The 22406-nt window shown below is 43.9% G+C and overlaps 2 protein-coding genes across 2 annotated transcripts in view; one reads left to right on the forward strand and one right to left on the reverse strand.

Annotated features, from left to right (window-relative positions):
- LOC138787593 (uncharacterized) overlaps positions 1 to 18165 on the forward strand; it is a 36236-nt gene extending 18071 nt beyond the window's left edge. Inside the window, exons 9-13 of the mRNA XM_069964939.1 lie at positions 4013 to 4327; positions 4866 to 5294; positions 15411 to 15680; positions 15924 to 16005; positions 16239 to 18165. Coding sequence (XP_069821040.1) covers positions 4013 to 4327; positions 4866 to 5294; positions 15411 to 15680; positions 15924 to 16005; positions 16239 to 17613 — 2471 coding nt within the window. The 3' untranslated portion in view covers positions 17614 to 18165. The remainder of the gene's footprint in view (positions 1 to 4012; positions 4328 to 4865; positions 5295 to 15410; positions 15681 to 15923; positions 16006 to 16238) is intronic.
- LOC138786862 (zinc finger protein 665-like) overlaps positions 1 to 22406 on the reverse strand; it is a 143814-nt gene that overhangs the window by 58943 nt on the left and 62465 nt on the right. The window lies entirely within an intron of this gene.

Genomic DNA, 22406 nt, shown 5'->3' on the forward strand with positions numbered 1-22406 from the left:
CTAGAGCAGTGATGTTTTGCGGCTGTCGCTTGGCAACACAGACTTTCAACTCCCTCCAAAGGTTTTCTATAGGGTTGAGATCTGGAGACTGGCTAGGCCACTCCAGGACCTTGAAATGCTTCTTATGAAGCCGCTCCTTCGTTGCCCTGGCGGTGTGCTTTGGATCATTGTCATGTTGAAAGACCCAGCCACGTTTCATCTTCAATGCCCTTGCTGATGGAAGGAGGTTTGCACTCAAAATCTCACGATACATGGCCCCATTCATTCTTTCATGTACCCGGATCAGTCGTCCTGGCCCCTTTGCAGAGAAACAGCGCCAAAGCATGTTTCCACCCCCATGCTTTACAGTAGCTATGGTGTTTGATGGATGCAACTCAGTATTCTTTTTCCTCCAAACACGACAAGTTGTGTTTCTACCAAACAGTTCCACTTTGGATTCATCAGACCATAGGACATTCTCCCAATACTCTTCTGGATCATCCAAATACTCTCTAGCAAACTTCAGACGGGCCCGGGCATGTACTGGCTTAAGCAGTGGGACACGTCTGGCACTGCAGGATCAGTGCAGTCCCTGGCGGCATAGTGTGTTACTGATGGTAGGCTTTGTTACATTGGTCCCAGCTCTCTGCAGTTCATTCACTAGGTCCCCCTGCGTGGTTCTGGGATTTTTGCTCACCGTTCTTGTGATTATTTTGACCCCACGGGGTGAGATTTTGCGTGGAGCCCCAGATCGAGGGAGATTATCAGTCGTCTTGTATGTCTTCCATTTTCTAATTATTGCTCCCACAGTTGATTTCTTCACTCCAAGCTGCTTGCCTATTGCAGATTCAGTCTTCCCAGCCTGGTGCAGGGCTACAATTTTGGTTCTGGTGTCCTTTGACAGCTCTTTGGTCTTCACCATAGTGGAGTTTGGAGTCTGACTGTTTGAGGGTGTGCACAGGTGTCTTTTTATATTGATAACAAGTTTAAACAGGTGCCATTACTACAGGTTATGAGTGGAGGAAAGAGGAGACTCTTAACCCCTTAGCAACCCATGTCGTATCTGAACGGCGCTGATCCCGGCTGACACGTGCAGCCGGGCAGTGCCTCTATTAGCCAGCGCGGATCCCGTTGCCGCGCCGGCTAATTAAGCCTCTAAGTGCAGCTGTCAAACCTGACAGCTGCACTTAGAGGCTTAGGTAAACACATCCCTGGTGTCTAGTGGGACGGATCTCCCCCCCGCGATGCGATCGCGGGGGGGAGATCCGTTCTTCTGCCCGTGCCGGGCCTCAGCGTCGGAATGACGCTGATCCCGGCTCGGCAATAGATTGCTATGGCCTGCAGCAGGCCATAGTAATCTATGACCGATCTAATCGATCTTTGCTGTGTATATACACAGCATTGATCTCTATGAGAGATCAGTGCTGTCTATATACAAGTCCCCTTTTCCCATTTTATAAATATAAATTAATAAATAAATAAACATATTTAGTATCGCCGCGCGCGTAATCGCCCGAACTATTAATTAATCACATTCTTGATCTCGCACGGTAAACGGCGTCAGCGCAAAAAAAATCCAAAGTGCAAAATTGCGCATTTTTGGTCGCATCAAATCCAGAAAAAATGTAATAAAAAACGATCAAAAAGTCGTATATGCGCAATCAAGGTACCGATAGAAAGAACACATCATGGCGCAAAAACTGACACCTCACAAAGCCCCATAGACCAAAGGATAAAAGCGCTATAAGCCTGGGAATGGAGCGATTTTAAGGAACGTATATTTGTTAACAATGGTTTGAATTTTTTACAGGCCATCCGATACAATATAAGTTATACATGTTATATATCATAGTATTCGTAACGACTTGAGGAACGTGCATAACAAGTCAGTTTTACCATAGGATGGACGGCGTAAATGCAAAACTCCCCGAAATCAAAACAAATTTGTTTTTTTTTCAATTTGACAGCGCAAATGATTTTTTTCCGGTTTCGCAGCATATGTTATGGAAAAATAATGCCTGTCATTGCAAAGTACAATTGGTTTCGCAAAAAATAAGCGCTCATATACGTCTCTAGGTGAAAAAATGCAAGCGCTATGGACTTTTAAACTTAAAATGGAATAAGCAAAAGCGCAAAAACAAAAATAGGCTTTGACCTTAAGGGGTTAAAGAAGAAGTTACAGGTCTGTGAGAGCCAGAAATCTTGATTGTTTGTAGGTGACCAAATACTTATTTTCCACCATAATTTGCAAATAAATTCTTACAAAATCAAACAATGTGATTTTCGGGATTTTTCTCATTTTGTCTCTCATAGTTGAGGTCTACCTATGATGTAAATTATAGACGCCTCTCATCTTTTTAAGTGGGAAAACTTGCACTATTGGTGACTGACTAAATACTTTTTTTCCCCACTGTATATATATACACTCACCGGCCACTTTATTAGGTACACCATGCTAGTAACGGGTTGGACCTCCTTTTGCCTTCAGAACTGCCTCAATTCTTGGTGGCATAGATACAACAAGGTGCTGGAAGCTTCCTCAGAGATTTTGGTCCATATTGACATGATGGCATCACACAGTTGCCGCAGATTTGTCGGCTGCACATCCATGATGAGAATCTCCCGTTCCACCACATCCCAAAGATGCTCTAGTGGATTGAGATCTGGTGACTGTGGAGGCCATTTGAGTACAGTGAACACATTGTCATGTTCAAGAAACCAGTCTGAGATGATTCTAGCTTTATGACATGGCGCATTATCCTGCTGAAAGTAGCCATCAGATGTTGGGTACATTGTGGTCATAAAGGGATGGACATGGTCAGCAACAATACTCAGGTAGGCTGTGGCGTTGCAACGATGCTCAATTGGTACCAAGGGGCCCAAAGAGTGCCAAGAAAATATTCCCAACACCATGACACCACCACCACCAGCCTGAACCGTTGATACAAGGCAGGATGGATCCATGCTTTCATGTTGTTGACGCCAAATTCTGACCCTACCATCCGAATGTCGCAGCAGAAATCGAGACTCATCAGACCAGGCAACGTTTTTCCAATCTTCTACTGTCCAATTTCGATGAGCTTGTGCAAATTGTAGCCTCAGTTTCCTGTTCTTAGCTGAAAGGAGTGGCACCTGGTGTGGTCTTCTGCTGCTGTAGCCCATCTGCCTCAAAGTTGGCCGTACTGTGCGGTCAGAGATGCTCTTCTGCCTACCTTGGTTGTAACGGTTGGCTATTTGATTCACTGTTGCCTTTCTATCAGCTCGAACCAGTCTGCCCATTCTCCTCTGGCATCAACAAGGCATTTCCGCCCACAGAACTGCCGCTCACTGGATGTTTTTTCTTTTTCGGACCATTCTCTGTAAACCCCAGAGATGGTTGTGCGTGATAATCCCAGTAGATCAGCAGTTTCTGAAATACTCAGACCAGCCCTTCTGGCACCAACAACCATGCCACGTTTAAAGGCACTCAAATCACCTTTCTTCCCCATACTGATGCTCGGTTTGAACTGCAGGAGATTGTCTTGACCATGTCTACATGCCTAAATGCACTGAGTTGCCGCCATGTGATTGGCTGATTAGAAATTAAGTGGTAACGTGCAGTTGGACAGGTGTACCTAATAAAGTGGCCGGTGAGTGTGTATATATATATATATATATATATATATATATATATATATATATGGTTGCACTTTGGTTTAAGAGCGTTTTGCAAGTAGAGATCACAGTTTTTCAAAATTTTAACTTGGTTAACCTTCCTCTAGTGTTAGGGTCGTGACCGACCCGTTTTAGGTTTTAAATGCATACAAATTCTACATACATTTGTTTATTGCATCAAGACTTTTTGACTTTGTCAGAAACTTATTTTTAAACAAAATACAATAAAATAAATCTATTTTACTAAATTGTAAAATGCTCTTATTAAAAATATAACATTTGTGTTTTTGGGGTCAATTTCGACCCAGGTGTAATATAAGAGTATAAAAACAATAATAAGTCCCAAAACTGAACTCATAAACACAAAATAAACCAACAGCCCACAGCCAGCTCTACCTCCAACAACTTGAGTTAGGGACATGTCCAGGCATGTATGGCCAAATCAGCTTAGAGTTGGTACTTTGCAGAGTATACATCTCCAGTTTACACCATGCAACAATGAGGAGAAGATTAGATGCAAGCCAAATTCTGGATTATATCTTGGATGATAATGAATCCAAGGACACACAGCAGCAAAGTGATACAGATGAACAGGTTTCTGAGGAGGAAGATGATGTGGAGTATCAACCGAAAGACACAGACAGTTCTGATCAGTCTGATGAGGAGGTCACCGGTGCTGAAACTGCTCCCGCTGGTAAGATTCAAATCCAAAAGTGGCAAGATCAGTTGGAGCTCAGTACCTCCAGATGTACTGTACATGGCAGGGCAGATGCTGCAAATGTCATAAAAATGACCCCTAGGATCATAAGGTTTGCTGTGACAAGAGTAAGTGACATCAAGACATGTTTTGATCTGTTTATGCCATTTAGGGATGGTCCGAACTTTCCGAGGTTCGGGTTCGTATGAACCTAAACACTGGGCATCATATTCCCGCTGTCTGCCCGCTCCGTGGAGCGGGTGGATACAGCGGGAGGACCGCCTGGAAAACTGGGATACAGCCTATGGCTATGGCTGTATCCCAGTTTTCCAGGTGGTCCTCCCGCTGGATCCGCCCGCTGCACGGAGCAGGCAAACAGCGGGAATCATTACCAAGAGTTCGGATTCGTACGGACCATCCCTAATGCCATTGTCAATAAAAAAAAAAGGCATTATTGCTATCACAAACCTTAAAAGAAAAAAAGTCTATGGCAACATGTGGAATGACCTTCACAAAGATGCAGCTGTGTCATCAGGAAGTGACGAAAAGCCCAGAATCATCCTGGACTGTAACAAAAACAAAGGAGGAGTGGACAACCTGGACAAGCTGACTGCCACCTACACTTGCCAGCGAATGACTAGGAGTTGGCCAATGGTTGTATTCTACAACATCCTTGATGTGTCAGCATACAATGCTTTTGTGTTGTGGACCCACATTCTCCAAGGATGGAATTCAAAGAAAAAACACAAGCGGAGGATGTTTCTTGAGGAAATAGGAAGAGCCCTTGTCAAGGCGCACATTGACCAAAGGGAACGAGTGCCCCGAGACCCAGCCGCTGCGGCCTTGGTCCGACAACTCCAGAGCTCAACAAGTGCTTCGTCCACACCCACAGTAACACAAAGAGCATCATCACCAGCATCCTCCTCACCCTGCCTCAACATCAACCACAAAAGCCACAACCCCAGTGACACCACCTGATTCTAAAAGAAAGAGGTGTCAGGTCTGCCCTAGCAATAAGGAGAGAAAGACAAACACATCGCGCTTCACCTGCAAAAAATACCTCTGCAAAGAACACACAAAAAGGGTCACTTTGCTACACATCTAAAAACTAGTACTTGATTTCTGTTGATTTGATTTGCTTGATTGATTGATTGTTGTTTGTTTGACCTAGAAAAGCTAATTATTATTATTATTATTAATAATAATAATAATAATATAATTTTCATCTCTTATTTGTATTAAAGTTCTATTAAAAAAAAATCTGTTTATTGCCCTTTTCATAAAGTAGTTAGATATGACCCGTAACACCATAGTTGTTACTAGAGTTAATAATATAAAATATACATATGTATATATTTTTTACATTTAAGAAATGTGTTCTAAAACCCTTCAGTAATAGTCAGGTAATATAACAAACTTTTTAAAGTTTATATTATTCTCTTGAGGTTCATTTGACAATATTTTTATATTGAAAATGAAGGGTATGCTTTCAAATGAAAGGCCCAGGGGGCCACAACAAAATTATTAAAATCAATCCTTCCATGGATGAGAAACCCTAACAAGGTAACTAAGAGGTAAGAAACAAAATGGATCAAAAATAAATGTTTTTAGGGCATCCTAGGGGTGATTTAAGACACGGGTCAAAACCGACCCATTAACATAAGAAAGAGTAACAGAAAGCTAACACTAGAGGAAGGTTAAGGGCTCCCTGTACTGGGTGGGAAGGAAAGTCAGGGGGGGCGCTGCGGGATCTACAGCTCTGTACTCTAACCCAGGAAGTCTCCCTCACCTTCCAAATCATAGCAGATCCATTTCAGGCTGGAGTTTGCATCAGGGGACAGGACTGTGGAGGTAATCTTGCAATAGCTGTAACCCCTCTCTCCCCGGACAGAGAGTTCTACATTTATATGCCCACATATACCCTACTCATTCCTTCGTGCTCCCTACAGTCTGTCAGCCCTTGTGTTTCCCATCCTCTCCATTCCTGCTATAATGTGCCTGCACTCACACTCAGCTATACACACTGCTGCTATAATGTGCCTACACTTACACTCAGCTATACACATTCCTGAATAGAGAAATTTCTGTCACTGTCTTCTTGCACAGCTCTGTCATTCTCACTTCCCTATTGGTCCATGCTGAACACACACCCCTTCCCCATTGCTGTCACGTGACCACACAGATCTCTGTTAGCAGCCCTGCTTCTCTAGTCTAGCCTGTTGTACTACGCTACTGCATTATAGGGATCTGCAGTTCCATCCTGTATCTACAAACTGCTGCTGTGTTATCAGGGTTATACAGTTACTATACATTATATACCACATACTGCTATACTGTACAGTAACTTATATATCACATATCCAGCTGCTGCTGTGTTATCAGGGTTATACAGTTACTATACATTATATACCACATGCTGCTATACTGTACAGTAACTTATATATCACATATCCAGCTGCTGCTGTGTTATGAGGGTTATACAGTTACTATACATTATACACCACATGCTGCTATACTGTACAGTAACTTATATATCACATATCCAGCTGCTGTGTTATCAGGGTTATACAGTTACTATACATTATACACCACATGCTGATTGCTATACTGTACAGTAACTTATATATCACATATCCAGCTGCTGTGTTATCAGGGTTATACAGTTACTATACATTATACACCACATGCTGATTGCTATACTGTACAGTAACTTATATATCACATATCCAGCTGCTGCAGTGTTATCAGGGTTATACAGTTACTATACATTATATACCACATGCTGCTATACTGTACAGTAACTTATAATATCACATATCCAGCTGCTGTGTTATCAGGGTTATACAGTTACTATACATTATACACCACATGCTGCTATACTGTACAGTAACTTATAATATCACATATCCAGCTGCTGCTGTGTTATCAGGGTTATACAGTTACTATACATTATACACCACATGCTGATTGCTATACTGTACAGTAACTTATATATCACATATCCAGCTGCTGTTATCAGGGTTATACAGTTACTAGAACAAAGCGCAATGTCTGGCTACAGACCACAAGCAGGCTCACTAATGAGCAATCAACGTGGATACTGCCAACTCCCACTTCTTTGGCATGTAACAGTTCAGTGTACAAGTATCCAACACCACTACGTTGCATATATCGTGAGTGTGCGATAGTAGAGAAAAGTACACTCACATTTCAGTAGTCTTCATCTTGACTTTATTTGTTGCATTAATCGGGATTTGGCTGTGTGTGGTCAGAACACTGGAGGTAGCTGGAGGTTAGGCGTCCTCTCCCTGCCGCGCGACGTTTCGGAAGGCGGGGCTTCCTTACTCATGCGCCTGAGTAAGGAAGCCCCGCCTTCCGAAACGTCGCGCGGCAGGGAGAGGACGCCTAACCTCCAGCTACCTCCAGTGTTCTGACCACACACAGCCAAATCCCGATTAATGCAACAAATAAAGTCAAGATGAAGACTACTGAAATGTGAGTGTACTTTTCTCTACTATCGCACACTCACGATATATGCAACGTAGTGGTGTTGGATACTTGTACACTGAACTTATACAGTTACTATACATTATACACTACATGCTGATTGCTATACTGTGCAGTAACTTATATATCACATATCCAGCTGCTGCTGTGTTATCAGGGTTATACAGTTACTATACATTATACACCACATGCTGCTATACTGTACAGTAACTTATATATCACATATCCAGCTGCTGCTGTGTTATCAGGGTTATACAGTTATTATACATTATACACCACATGCTGCTATACTGTACAGTAACTTATATATCACATATCCAGCTGCTGCTGTGTTATCAGGGTTATACAGTTATTATACATTATACACCACAAAACCAAGGGTAATTATACCAATAAGACAATACAGGGGACAAATAATACCACCATACCATGACCACATAATAACTAACACCATCATACTGTATACCATTGCTTCTCAAACTTTTTGTTCTCGGGCCTCACCTGGGGCTCCATATTGATGCTCGGGCCTCACCAACAAACACATACTACTATGCAATGCTTAATACTGCCATGTAGTGCACATTATATCCCAACACCACCTACTGCTCCACCTGTAATCTAGCACCACAGTGCAGCACTCCTTTCTCCGTAACCCACCCCTCTACTCGCATGGCAGCTTCCACACACACCAGCATGATTCCATTCTTAACCTCCTATTTCTGTGTCAGCTCCCTCTCTCCTCATTACCCCATTTCTGTGCATGCGGTGCTCCTGGCACTGTCAGAGTGCCCCACAAATAATTAATAACCCCACTAGTGCCCCACAAATAATAACCCAAATAGGCCCGAACTTTTGGATTAGCGGTGGATTTCAAATCTGGAAGCGCGACCGGCGACAGGTTCACTAGACTAGCAGGTCCTGCGGAGAGAGCGCCCCATGTCCGCGTCAGTGTCTCCTTGGCACCTCCTACAGATAGAGCCAGCAGTATGTCCGACTGCACTACGGGGTGACCGGGTCCCACAGGAAGCCGCTACAGCCCGGACACAGCAGCAGCTCCAGCTGTAATGGTGCCGTCCTGCGCACCAAATCCTGGCCAAAAAAAGTTTGGGGCTATGCTTTTTTTTCCTAGCAACGCCCCTGGTGCCGGAACAGACAGGAACCTCGCGCCTCACCGGACTGTGAGCTGCGCCTGACAGTTTGAGAAGCGCTGCTGTATACAACACCCTGTATGCAGACCATGTATACCTCCATACGTGGAGTATATTACAGCACAGTTACTCTACATCCTGTCACTCACAAGTGACGGTTTCCCTGATTGGTGGCTTCTTCTTTCGTTTTCTTCCCCACTTGGCCCAGGCGGTCATGATGATTTCTAATGATCACAACCATCTTCACAGAATCTCTCAGACACACATCCTAAGCTCTACAGTTTTATAGCACCACCTACCCATCTATAGTACCCCCAATGGTAATAATGCCACCTTCTGTAGCCCATGCATTATTATTTCCCTTATACTGCCCTATAAGAGTGCCCCCCACACAGTAGCTACCTCATTATTTACCCCATGTGTATCCTATAACAGTGTAATAGTGTCCCAAATAGTACTTCATCCCCAATATTGCTCCATACAGTAGATAACTAGTGATGATCGAACAGTAAAAAAGTTTGAGTTTGAGTCAAACCTCAAACAGTAGGTGCATTCGGTTTGAGGTTCGATTCGAACTCGAACCCTATTAAAGTCAATAGGAGATGTTTGCGTTAATTTGTATTCCTATACAGGCGAGGGGAAGCTGGAATTACCATCCAGAAGAGGAAACTAAATACATGGGACAAGTCAGTACAGAAAATGTAACTATGAATAACCGGAAAAAAATTAAGAGGGTAAAATACTTCATTCCTTTCAATGGATAACTGAGGTAGCAGAGTTGAGGTGGCTGTGAGGTAGCAGAGTTGAGGTGGTTGTGAGGTAGCAGAGTTGAAGTGGCTGTGAGGTAGCAGAGTTGAGGGATCAGTTAGGTAGCAGAGTTGAGGTGGCTGTGAGGTATCAGTGAGGTAACAGAGTTGAGGTGCCTGTGAGGTAGCAGAGTTGAGGTGGCTGTGAGGTACAGGGCCGTTTCTAGGTAGTTTTGAATACAGGGTGAATCTTGCTTAAAGCGTTGTTGCTATGAAGAAGCAGTGTGTGTGTATTATGACATACAGCAGTTTTATTCCAGCATTTTCAACTTTAGGCAAAAAAAAGCCATTCAGGTGACGTCTTCTTTGATCTGAGGCGTCACTTTCCTTTTCCTCTCCTTCTGGCCCGACCACCATGATGATTTCATACAGCTACAATTTATCTCTTCTGAACCTGCCAGACAAACATCCTAGGCTCCGCACTTTTACAACAACTTCACAACACATAGTAATTTCTCCCCCTCCCTGCTGTCCCTATAGTAATATTCCCCCCTTTGCTGTCCCCATAGCAATAATCCCCCCCCCGTGTTTTGCCCCATAGTAATAACCCCCCTGTGCTTTGCCCAATAGTAATAATCCCCCCCATGTTCTGCCCCATAGTACTTATCCCCCTCCCATGTTCTGCCCCATAGTACTAATTCCCCCTCCCATGTTCTGCCCCATAGTAATAACCCCCTATGTTGTGCCCTATAGTATTAATGCCCCCTCACATGTTCTGGCCCATAGTGCTAATCCCCCCTCCCATGTTCTGCCAGATTGTAATAATTCCCCTCATGTTCTGACCCTTAGTACTTATCCCCGCTCCCATGTTCTGCCCCACAGTATTATTTTCCCCTCCCATGTTCTGCCCGATAGTACTCATCCCCCTCCCATAATCTGCCACATAGTAATAATCTCTCCTCCCATGTTTTGCCCCATAGTAATAATCCCCCCTACCAGGGTCGGCGTCAGCGACCAGCATACTCGGGCAAGTGCCGGGACCCAAGGCCGCTCAGGGGGGCCCCCGACACTTGCCCGAGCAGTGAGCCAGACGCTCGCCTCATCACCAACCTCCGGACACCTGGGGGGGAGGGTGCTGCCGACCCTGAGTCCGGGTGTCTGTGTGTGTGTGTGGGGGGGGGGGGGTTGTGTGACCTGTGGTGACGTCATAAGGGGGCCGGGCTGAGAACGGGAGAGGCTGCATATGGATGAAGGACCTGTGATCATTGTCATGTGACATGAGGGGTCGGGGCTCACTTATACCTTCTTTCTGTATGCTGGGAATTGTAGTCCTCCTCTTATACCGCCTCCTGTGATGTCCTCTGATCTCCCATAATAACAGGCTGTCCATGCTGGGAGTTGTAGTCCTTCTCTTATACCTCCTCCTGTGATGTCCTCTGATCTCACATAATAACAGACTGGACATGCTGGGAGTTGTAGTTCCCCCCGGTATACCTCATGTAATGAGGACCTGTCCCCCGCCCGGATTAGTGAGTATGGTTTTATTTTTTTGTTTTCTTGTGTTGAGGGAGAGCAGGGGGCATTTCTATGGGGGCAGGGGGCATTACTATGGGGGCAGGGGGCATTACTATGGGGAGCAGGGGACATTACTATGGGAGCAGGGGACATTACTATGGGGCAGGGGACATTACTATGGGGGCAGGGGACATTACTATGGGGGCAGGGGACATTACTATGGGGGCAGAGGACATTACTATGGGGCAGGGGACATTACTATGGGGGCAGAGGACATTACTATGGGGCAGGGGACATTACTATGGGGCAGGGGACATTACTATGGGGGCAGAGGACATTACTATGGGGCAGGGGGCATTACTATGGGGGCAGAGGACATTACTATGGGGCAGGGGACATTACTATGGGGCAGGGGACATTACTATGGGGGCAGAGGACATTACTATGGGGCAGGGGACATTACTATGGGGCAGGGGACATTACTATGGGGGCAGAGGACATTACTATGGGGCAGGGGGCATTACTATAAGGGCAGGGGACATTACTATGGGGGCAGAGGACATTACTATGGGGCAGGGGACATTACTATGGGGACAGAGGGCATCTTTACTATATGGAGGGCACAGCATTGGGACATTATTACTATATGGAGGGCACAGCATTGGGACATTATTACTATATGGGGGGGCACAGCATTGGGACATTATTACTATATGGGGGGGCACAGCACGGGACCTACAAACCTCCTTACTTTACTGCACATGACACCAAACAGTGGAGTTACTACTGTATGGGAGCCTATGGGTGGGAAAAAGGGAAGGAAGTTGCTGGAAATGTGCGGAGTCTAACATGTTTGTCTGACAGGTCCCGAAGAGATGAATTGTAGTTTAAAGATATCATCATGGAGGTCTGGGCAAGATCGAGAGGAAACGGAGAGCGATCGCCTCAGATCAAAGAAGACGTCACCTGTGAGTTACTGGATTACGTTTTTTTTTCAGTATTTTGTCAAACTTTATTTGGTAGGTGTGCCCCAAGGTGTGCTATACAAAGGGGCCCGCTGAGGCTCTCTCACCCAAGGGCCCACAAAAACCTGGAGCCGGCCTTGCCCCCTACCATGTTCAGCCCCATAGTAATAATCCCCCATGTTTTGCCTTATAGTATTAATGCCCCTAATGGCTCTACTAGGCATTGCTCCCACCTAGCCAGAATCCTGCTCCACACTGATGAGGGGCAACACCCCGAAACAGCTGTATGTGGATGGGTACCTGGCCTTGGTTTATCCCTTGTCATTACATTGACTTATAGGGCCACTTAATATGGTGGTTTCCTAACAGGAGCTGCCCCTTGGCTGTGCCCTTCCCGGAGGGATATCTGGCTAGTCCTGTGTTTTGAGACTCTTCAGTGAGGCTCCACGGGCTCTTCTTTTGCATATTCATGTTTCCCAGGGGGCAATGCACCTAGGACTTCACTGCATTGAGTGCTTTCACTAGCAGCCGGCAGTGTTGTCGTTTGGCTGGTCTCCCTAAGTTCAGCAATCTGTTTCTCTTATGTTTGGCTAGAGACCTACAGAGGAGACTGAGGTGAAAAGGACTGAAGGGACCGCGTCTACTTACACTGGGTGGCTGCTATGTTCTCTCTCCTGACAACCAATGCAGGACTACTAGTCAGTGACTAGGTAAAGCAGATAAAGCAAAGACTCCACTGCAATTTGCTAGATTTCCCTATGGCTCCCCCCGACGGACAGCTTCACCCATAAGCTGGGACCTACGTTCCTGCTCTATGTCACTATGTGCTCATAGACAGCAAACAGATGGAAGATTTATACCCATGGGTGCAGGTACTCTCTCCCAGAGCCCACAGCTCAGTACCTCAGGGCCTAAGTAGAGGCCCCCAATAATCCTATAGTAACCCTCAGTGCACTCCTCTCTAAGCTACAAGATTCAAAGACTTTCCTATTTAATAAATTATTCAAGCATTATTCCTCCAGGGAGAAACTGTGTCCAAATCTACAGATACCCAGCTCAGGGATTGGAGTATATATAGGGACTTGACGAAACAGACCCTCCAACTTCAATATGTATCAGGAACTCTTGCAGCACTCCAAGAAACGTGTTGTTATTCCATACATGGCAAATTCCCATGCAACCTTTCCGCTCCTCAGTGGAGCCTTTCTCAAGCACACATACACAGCTCTGCTCCACACACATCACACACAGCTCTGCTGCATACACATCACACACACACAGCTCTGCTCCACACACATCACACACACACAGCTCTGCTCCACACACATCACACATACACAGCTCTGCTCCATACACTTCACTTCAGCTCATCCAGCACAGCAGAGTCCTGCATACACTGAGCAGCAGCCCCTGATCATGTGACTCCTCCTCCTCCTCCATGTGACTGATCACATGACTGTGACATCATGGCAGGTCCTGGAAGCACACGGCTCCTGTACAGCTCTGCAGGTGGAGGGAAGGAACTGGGGAACAGCGGGAGGATTAACCCCTTCAGGACTGGGTAGTTTTCTGTCCTGTTTTGATACATTACTGGGGCCAGAACATTTTTTTTTTGCTCATGCTTGTGATGAGTTGTGTTACATTGTTTCCTCTTTCTTCTATTCAGATTCTTACACTCCAGGATCCTCTGCTGATATCTTCTATATAAGAGACCGACCCATCAACCATGGAGAGAGACAGAGACAAGATGGCCGAGAGGATAATAACCCTCACCCTACACATACTCTTCCTGCTTACTGGGGAGGTGAGGGATTCTGGGAGTGATGTCATCATGACATCATTCTTATCTATGGAATAACAGATGGATAGGACTGGAGAGGTGAGGGATTCTGGGAGTGATGTCATCATGACATCATTCTTATCTATGGAATAACAGATGGATAGGACTGGAGAGGTGAGTGATTCTGGGAGTGATGTCATCATGACATCATTCTTATCTATGGAATAACAGATGGATAGGACTGGAGAGGTGAGGGATTCTGGGAGTGATGTCATCATGACATCATTCTTATCTATGGAATAACAGATGGATAGGACTGGAGAGGTGAGTGATTCTGGGAGTGATGTCATCATGACATCATTCTTATCTATGGAATAACAGATGGATAGGACTGGAGAGGTGAGGGATTCTGGGAGTGATGTCATCATGACATCATTCTTATCTATGGAATAACAGATGGATAGGACTGGAGAGGTGAGGGATTCTGGGAGTGATGTCATCATGACATCATTCTTATCTATGGAATAACAGATGGATAGGACTGGAGAGGTGAGGGATTCTGGGAGTGATGTCATCATGACATCATTCTTATCTATGGAATAACAGATGGATAGGACTGGAGAGGTGAGGGATTCTGGGAGTGATGTCATCATGACATCATTCTTATCTATGGAATAACAGATGGATAGGACTGGAGAGACGAGGGATTTTGGGAATGGATGGAGTGATAGTAATGTGTCTCTCCATACACAGGATTACACAGTAGTGAAGAAGTCCTCTAGTGGGCGCTGTGGGGCCCCTGGGTGTGAAGGATGGGGAAGAACCCTGAGCCCAATCCCGGGGCCCCTGATACATGAGGAAATGGAGGAAGAGAAGATCCTAGAAGTCACCAACAAGATGGTGGAGCTGCTGAGTGGAGAGGTGAGACTGTGGCTGCTGGGAATGCTGGGACATTATACAGTAACACCACTGGAGGGGTGGGGGGGATGACTGTGTGATCATTGTGTGTGTCAGGTTCCTATAAGGTGTCAGGACGTGGCGGTCTATTTCTCCATGGAGGAGTGGGAGTATGTAGAAGGACACAAGGATCAGTACAAGGATGTGATGCTGGAGGATCAGCAGCCCCTCCCATCAGCAGGTAATAGACAGGACTATATACACACCTCCTCTCTGTGTTATCTGGATGGAAAGAATGAATTCAGTCTCTGTATGTGTTCCCTCCAGTCAGATCCAGTAAGAGAACAGCACCAGAGAGATGTCCCCATCCTCTTCTCCCACAGGATCAGGATCAGGTAGATGGAGATGTTCCCTATGATCTGTACATCCCACCTGACTTCTCCTCCTGTCTGATGACTTTTACAATATTTCTCTCACATCTTATGAATCAGGGGGAAGATGGGAACAATATAAATGCTCCAGAGACAGATGACAGCAGTGATGAGCAGTATAAGGAGAACATCACTACAGGGAAGGATCTGAACTATATTAATGCCACGGTCAAGGTGGTAAAAGAAGAGGAGACATACATGAGCGGTGATGAGCAGTATAAGGAGGAACTTACTGGAGGGAAGAAACTGAAGTGTTTTAATGCTAAAGACATTAGGGTAAAGGAAGAGTCGGATGAAGAAGAGACAGATGACAGCAGTGATGAGCAGTATAAGGAGGACATCACTACAGGTAACCGCCCAGGTGAGTAGTGACCACTATATGCAGAGAACAGTCACACATTCTCCTCAGTCACCGGCTGTAACTATTCTGTGTGGAATATTATAAGCTCTGTGTCCTGTCAGTTTTCCAGCTATATAATCATTCAGCCTAAGTTCTAATATAATATAGATGAGGATGTGACGCGGCTGCAGGTAATAACACATGATGTGTGTATAATATATGGAATACAGTCATATAATATGTGTGCGCTGTGCCGCCCTGTAGCTGGGTTGTGCTTCACTATCTGGAGAAAAGTGCGGCACTGCCAGCAGAACATTTCCCGTCTGATGAACATGTCTCCAGTTCTGTTAGAATTTCCCACACTTGAATAGTCGTGTCCCACCGGCCCCCGGACTGATGGCGTCTGTAGCTTTTATACATTTTTCCTCTATTTCAACCTTTAAACTCTATAACCTGAACTCAAGGTCATAGAGGACTTTTCAACGGGTTTGGCCAATATTCATAACCAAAATCAGCCTGAGAACAACATAGAGTTCCTGCAGATGATGTTATTACCCATAATGCATAGTGACGCTGGAGTCCTATTTTACTCTCAATAATAGGAAATAGAAATCAGAGAAATGGTGTTTTCTCCTTTGCAGATGATTCTACCAGGAGCTCAGGGGGACATCAGATCTCCTCAGAGGATCATATCACACAAGATACATATGAGGAGCCGTCCACTATCCCAGATACACCCTCAGCCCCTCACAGCAAAGATCTCTCATCTCATCCTGTTATACAAGTCCCATCTTCTGCTCCATCACAGCAAGCTGACATTTACAGAGAAGACGATGAACATCAAAGAGCAAATACAGGAAAGCCTCAGTTTTCATGTTCACAATGTAAAAAAATCTTTGCTCTTAAAAAATGCCTAAAGAGACATCAGAAAATTCACACAGAAGAGAAGACATTTACATGTTCAGAATGTGGGAAATGTTTTGCTTATGAATCAAATTTTCTTGTACATCAACAAATTCACACAGGGGAGAAACCATTTTCATGTTCAGATTGTGGAAAAAATTTTACTCGGAGATCAAGTCTTCTTAAACATCGACATATTCACACAGGGGATAAGCCATTTTCATGCTCAGAATGTGGGAAATGTTTTACTTGGAAATCAAAGCTGCTTGAACATCAAAGAACTCACACAGGGGAGAAGCCATTTTCATGTTCAGAATGTGGAAAATGTTTTGCTCATAAATTAAGTCTTCTTGAACATCAACATATTCACACAGGGGAGAAGCCATTTTCATGTTCAGAATGTGGGAAATGTTTTGCTCTGAAAGCAAATTTTCTTGAACATCAAAAAATTCACATAAGGGAGAAGCCTTTTTCATGCTCAGAATGTGGAAAATGTTTTACTTGGAAATCAAGGCTTCTTGAACATCAAAGAACTCACACAGGGGAGAAGCCATTTTCATGTTCAGAATGTGGGAAATGTTTCTCTCATAAATTAAGTCTTCTTGAACATCAACATATTCACACAGGGGAGAAGCCATTTTCATGTTCAGAATGTGGAAAATGTTTTGCTCGGAAATCTAATGTTCTTGAACATCAAAAAATTCACAAAGGGGAGAAGCCTTTTTCATGCTCAGAATGTAGGAAATGTTTTACTTGTAAACCAAAGCTTCTTGAACATCAAAATATTCACACCGGACAGAAGCCATTTTCATGTTCAGAATGTGGGAAATGTTTTACTTACAAGTCAAATCAACTAAAACATAAAAAAATTCACACAGTGGAGAAACCTTTTTCATGCTCAGAATGTGGGAAATGTTTTACTTGGAAATCAAAGCTTCTTCAACATCAAAAAATTCACACAGGGGAGAAGCCATTTTCATGTTCAGAATGTGGGAAATGTTTTATTCAGAAATCAGATCTTGTTAAACATCAAAGAATTCACACTTTGTAGCAGCCATTTTCATATATAGAATGTGGGAAATATTTTAGACAAATCAAATATTCTTGAACATCAAAGCATTCCCGCGGGGAGAAGCCACTTTCGTGTTCACTATGTGGGAAAGGTTTTAGTCATAAATTAAGCCATCTTCGACATCAAAACATTAACACAGGGGAGAACTTATTTTCATGTCCAGAATGTGGAAAATATTTTGCTCTGAAATTAACTCGTTAGCCATCAAAAAATTCAAACAAGGAAGAAGCCGTTTTCAGGTTTAAAATGTGGGAAATGTTTTACTCAAAAAAAAAAAAATTCTTGTTGAGCATCAGAGAATGCAGACAGGGGAGAAGCCGTTTTCATGCTCAAAATGGGGTAACTGAATATAAAGGATTGTAAATAATTATAAAGGAAAATCCTAGTTAAACATCACAAAGGGGTGATGACTGTATGTTGTAGGAGTAATGCCAGGAGGTGCTGTAGGAGTAATGCCAGGAGGTGCTGCAGGGGTAATGCCAGGAGGTGCTGTAGGAGTAATGCCAGGAGGTACTGCAGGGGTAATGCCAGGAGGTGCTGCAGGGGTAATGCCAGGAGGTGCTGTAGGAGTAATGCCAGGGGGTGTTGTAGGAGTAATGCCAGGAGGTGCTGTAGGAGTAATGCCAGGAGGTGCTGTAGGAGTAATGCCAGGAGGTGTTTGAAGGTATATATTACAATATTTTATAATGATTTTACTATTGTCAGGGATTAGTGTGCTCGTTCAGCTCTCATTTGCAGCACAGTCCTGGCAGGCTTCATCTGCAACTTTGTTGCTTCTTTTAAATGCTGGGAGGATTAAATTAAGGTCATATTGCTGATGAACTCGCTGTGATTATCCTTGTCCGCTCCTTAACCACTGCGACGTGTCAATGCTTGTAACACTAAAAAATCATGTCAATAATAAATAAAGCTATGTTAAAAATTAGCCCACCATTGTTTTTCTTTTGCAATTCTCTATGTGTTTGATGTGTCACATGACCCCCTTCTCATTGAAAAAGTTGAATCCAAAATGGCAACTTTGCAGATGGGCCTCACCTGGCCTCAAATGTTTTCCCCCTCCCATGCCACAAATGGTAAGGTGATATCAGCAACCACTGCCATTTTTATCAGGGTGTATTTATACTTATGGCCCACCATGTATGTATGTATAGAATATATATATATATATATATATATATATATATATATATATATATATATATATAATGTGGTACCTTGGTTTCAGAGTGACTTGGATTAAGAGCGTTTTGCAAGAAGAGATCACAGTTTTTCAAAATTGTAACTTGGTTAAAGAGCTCCCTGTACTGGGTGGGAGGGAAAGTTGAGGAGGGCATGGCCTGCACAGGGTGGTCTACAGCTCTGTACTCTGACCCAGGAAGTCTCCCTCACCTTCCATATCATAGCAGATGCACTTCAGGCTGGGGCTTACATCAGGGGACAGGACTGTGGAGGTAATCTCAAAATAGCTGTAACCCTTCTCACCCCGGACAGAAAGTTCTGCATTTATGTGCCCACATCTGCCCTACTCATTCCTTCTTGCTCCCTACAGTCTGTCAGCCCTTGTGTTTCCCATCCTCTCCATTCCTGCTATAATGTGCCTGCACTTACACTCAGCTATACACACTGCTGCTATAATGTGCCTGCACTTACACTCAGCTATACACACTGCTACTATACTGTGCCTGCACTTACACTCAGCTATACACACTGCTGCTATAATGTGCCTGCACTTACACTCAGCTATACACACTGCTGCTATAATGTGCCTGCACTGACACTCAGCTTTACACACTGCTGTGTAGAGAAGTTTCTGTCACTGTCCTTCTGCACAGCTCTGTGATTCTCACTTCCTGATTGGTCCATGCTGAACCCACCCCCTTCCCCATTGCTGTCATGTGACCACACAGACCTCTGACAGCAGCCCTGCTTCTCTATTCTAGCATGTTGTACTACGCTACTGCATTATGGGGATCTGCAGCTCCATCCTGTATCTATAACCTGCTGCTTGTTATCAGGGTTATGCAGTTACTATACATTATACACCACATGCTGCTATACTGTACAGTAACTTATATATCACATATCCAGCTGCTGTGTTATCAGGGTTATACAGTTACTATACATTATACACCACATGCTGCTATACTGTACAGTAACTTATATATCACATATCCAGCTGCTGTGTTATCAGGGTTATACAGTTACTATACATTATACACCACATGCTGCTATACTGTACAGTAACTTATATATCACATATCCAGCTGCTGTGTTATCAGGGTTATACAGTTACTATACATTATATACCACATGCTGCTATACTGTACAGTAACTTATATATCACATATCCAGCTGCTGTGTTATCAGGGTTATACAGTTACTATTCATTATACACCACATGCTGATTGCTATACTGTACAGTAACTTATATATCACATATCCAGCTGCTGTGTTATCAGGGTTATACAGTTACTATACATTATACACCACATGCTGCTATACTGTACAGTAACTTATATATCACATATCCAGCTGCTGCTGTGTTATCAGGGTTATACAGTTACTATTCATTATACACCACATGCTGATTGCTATACTGTACAGTAACTTATAATATCATTAATTTCCGAATTTGAACTATTCAGTATTCAAATGAAAATTTACCCAGAAGTAACGTTTGGAATTCGAACTTTACTTGGTATCTGAACATTGTAAGTGTGGATGGTGGGTTGTACCTGGTGAGTTTAGCACTGGTGAGGCTTCACATACAGTTGTAAGAAATATTATGTATATATAAATATATATCTAGAGTATAGATAATACGTATATATACACACCACCCCCTTACTGGGTCTAGATTCGAGGTTGGGCCAGTAAATGAAATACAAGAGCGAGTGTAAAGTAAATCACATATTGTCCGAGTGGAATACTGATTTTATATTTGCTATAAAAGTTGTACAGTCATATAAAAGAGCAGAAAGATAAGAATTACAACAATACCATGTAAACAATAAACATTACATTAGACCAAAACTAACATATTACATCTCAACAATATGAAATACAACCATAGTTACCACATCATGAGCTCCCAACCACACAGGTCTCCATCTCCTTCAGGTCTGGTCTCCACTCCCTGTGACCTCCCCTTCCTGTCCTGCTCCTCTCCTTCCTGTCCTCCTTCCCTCCTGAGCCCTGTTTTTATGTCACATCCTCCATTGTTTTGTCCCTATTCTCACAGACGTGTTGTCTCCACCTCTTTGTCCCAAAAGCCTTTGATCATGGCAGAGACAATTTGCCAATTGGTATCACAGTGTTATCTTGCATCTGTAAACACTCTACCTGTGACACCAAGTGACTATCTGATGCGAGAATCTCGGCCTACAATGGGTATTTAGCATTCATGTTTGGGAAAAATACAACCATATACAGATGTAGCCTGTGCCAACCTGATCACAATGACACGTTTAACTAAACTAAACAAAGCTCTCTGATACAAGTGTTGTGTCAGAGATCAGGTTAACCCTGGCTACGTCTGTAGTCTTCCATCTTGTTTCCAATAAATAGATACCTTATAAAATATACCCAAGACTATAAGATATATATATTTCCTAAGGTCCATTTCTTACACAGTACAGTACTGTATAAGATTGCTGGAGGCACATACAGTACAGTAGTAGTACAGGCAGTGCACCACCATCTCCCATCCTGTACTGTATAAGATTGCTGGAGAGCATATACAGTACAGTAGTAGTACAGGCAGTGCACCACCATCTTTCATCCTGTACTGTATAAGACTGCTGGACTGCATATACAGTACAGTAGTAGTACAGGCAGTGCACCACCATCTCCCATCCTGTACTGTATAAGATTGCTGGAGAGCATATACAGTACAGTAGTAGTACAGGCAGTGCACCACCATCTCCCATCCTGTACTGTATAAGACTGCTGGAGTGCATATACAGTACAGTAGTAGTACAGGCAGTGCACCACCATCTCCCATCCTGTACTGTATAAGATTGCTGGAGAGCATATACAGTACAGTAGTAGTACAGGCAGTGCACCACCATCTTTCATCCTGTACTGTATAAGACTGCTGGACTGCATATACAGTACAGTAGTAGTACAGGCAGTGCACCACCATCTCCCATCCTGTACTGTATAAGATTGCTGGAGAGCATATACAGTACAGTAGTAGTACAGGCAGTGCACCACCATCTCCCATCCTGTACTGTATAAGATTGCTGCAGTGCATATACAGTACAGTAGTAGTACAGGCAGTGCACCACCATCTTTCATCCTGTACTGTATAAGACTGCTGGACTGCATATACAGTACAGTAGTAGTGCAGGCAGTGCACCACCATCTCCCATCCTGTACTGTATAAGATTGCTGGAGGCACATACAGTACAGTAGTAGTACAGGCAGTGCACCACCATCTCCCATCCTGTACTGTATAAGATTGCTGGAGAGCATATACAGTACAGTAGTAGTACAGGCAGTGCACCACCATCTTTCATCCTGTACTGTATACGACTGCTGGACTGCATATACAGTACAGTAGTAGTGCAGGCAGTGCACCACCATCTCCCATCCTGTACTGTATAAGACTGCTGGAGGCATATACAGTACAGTAGTAGTACAGGCAGTGCACCACCATCTCCCATCCTGTACTGTATAAGATTGCTGGAGAGCATATACAGTACAGTAGTAGTACAGGCAGTGCACCACCATCTTTCATCCTGTACTGTATAAGACTGCTGGACTGCATA

Source organism: Dendropsophus ebraccatus, chromosome 3, assembly GCF_027789765.1.
Source record: "Dendropsophus ebraccatus isolate aDenEbr1 chromosome 3, aDenEbr1.pat, whole genome shotgun sequence".
NCBI lineage: Eukaryota > Metazoa > Chordata > Amphibia > Anura > Hylidae > Dendropsophus > Dendropsophus ebraccatus.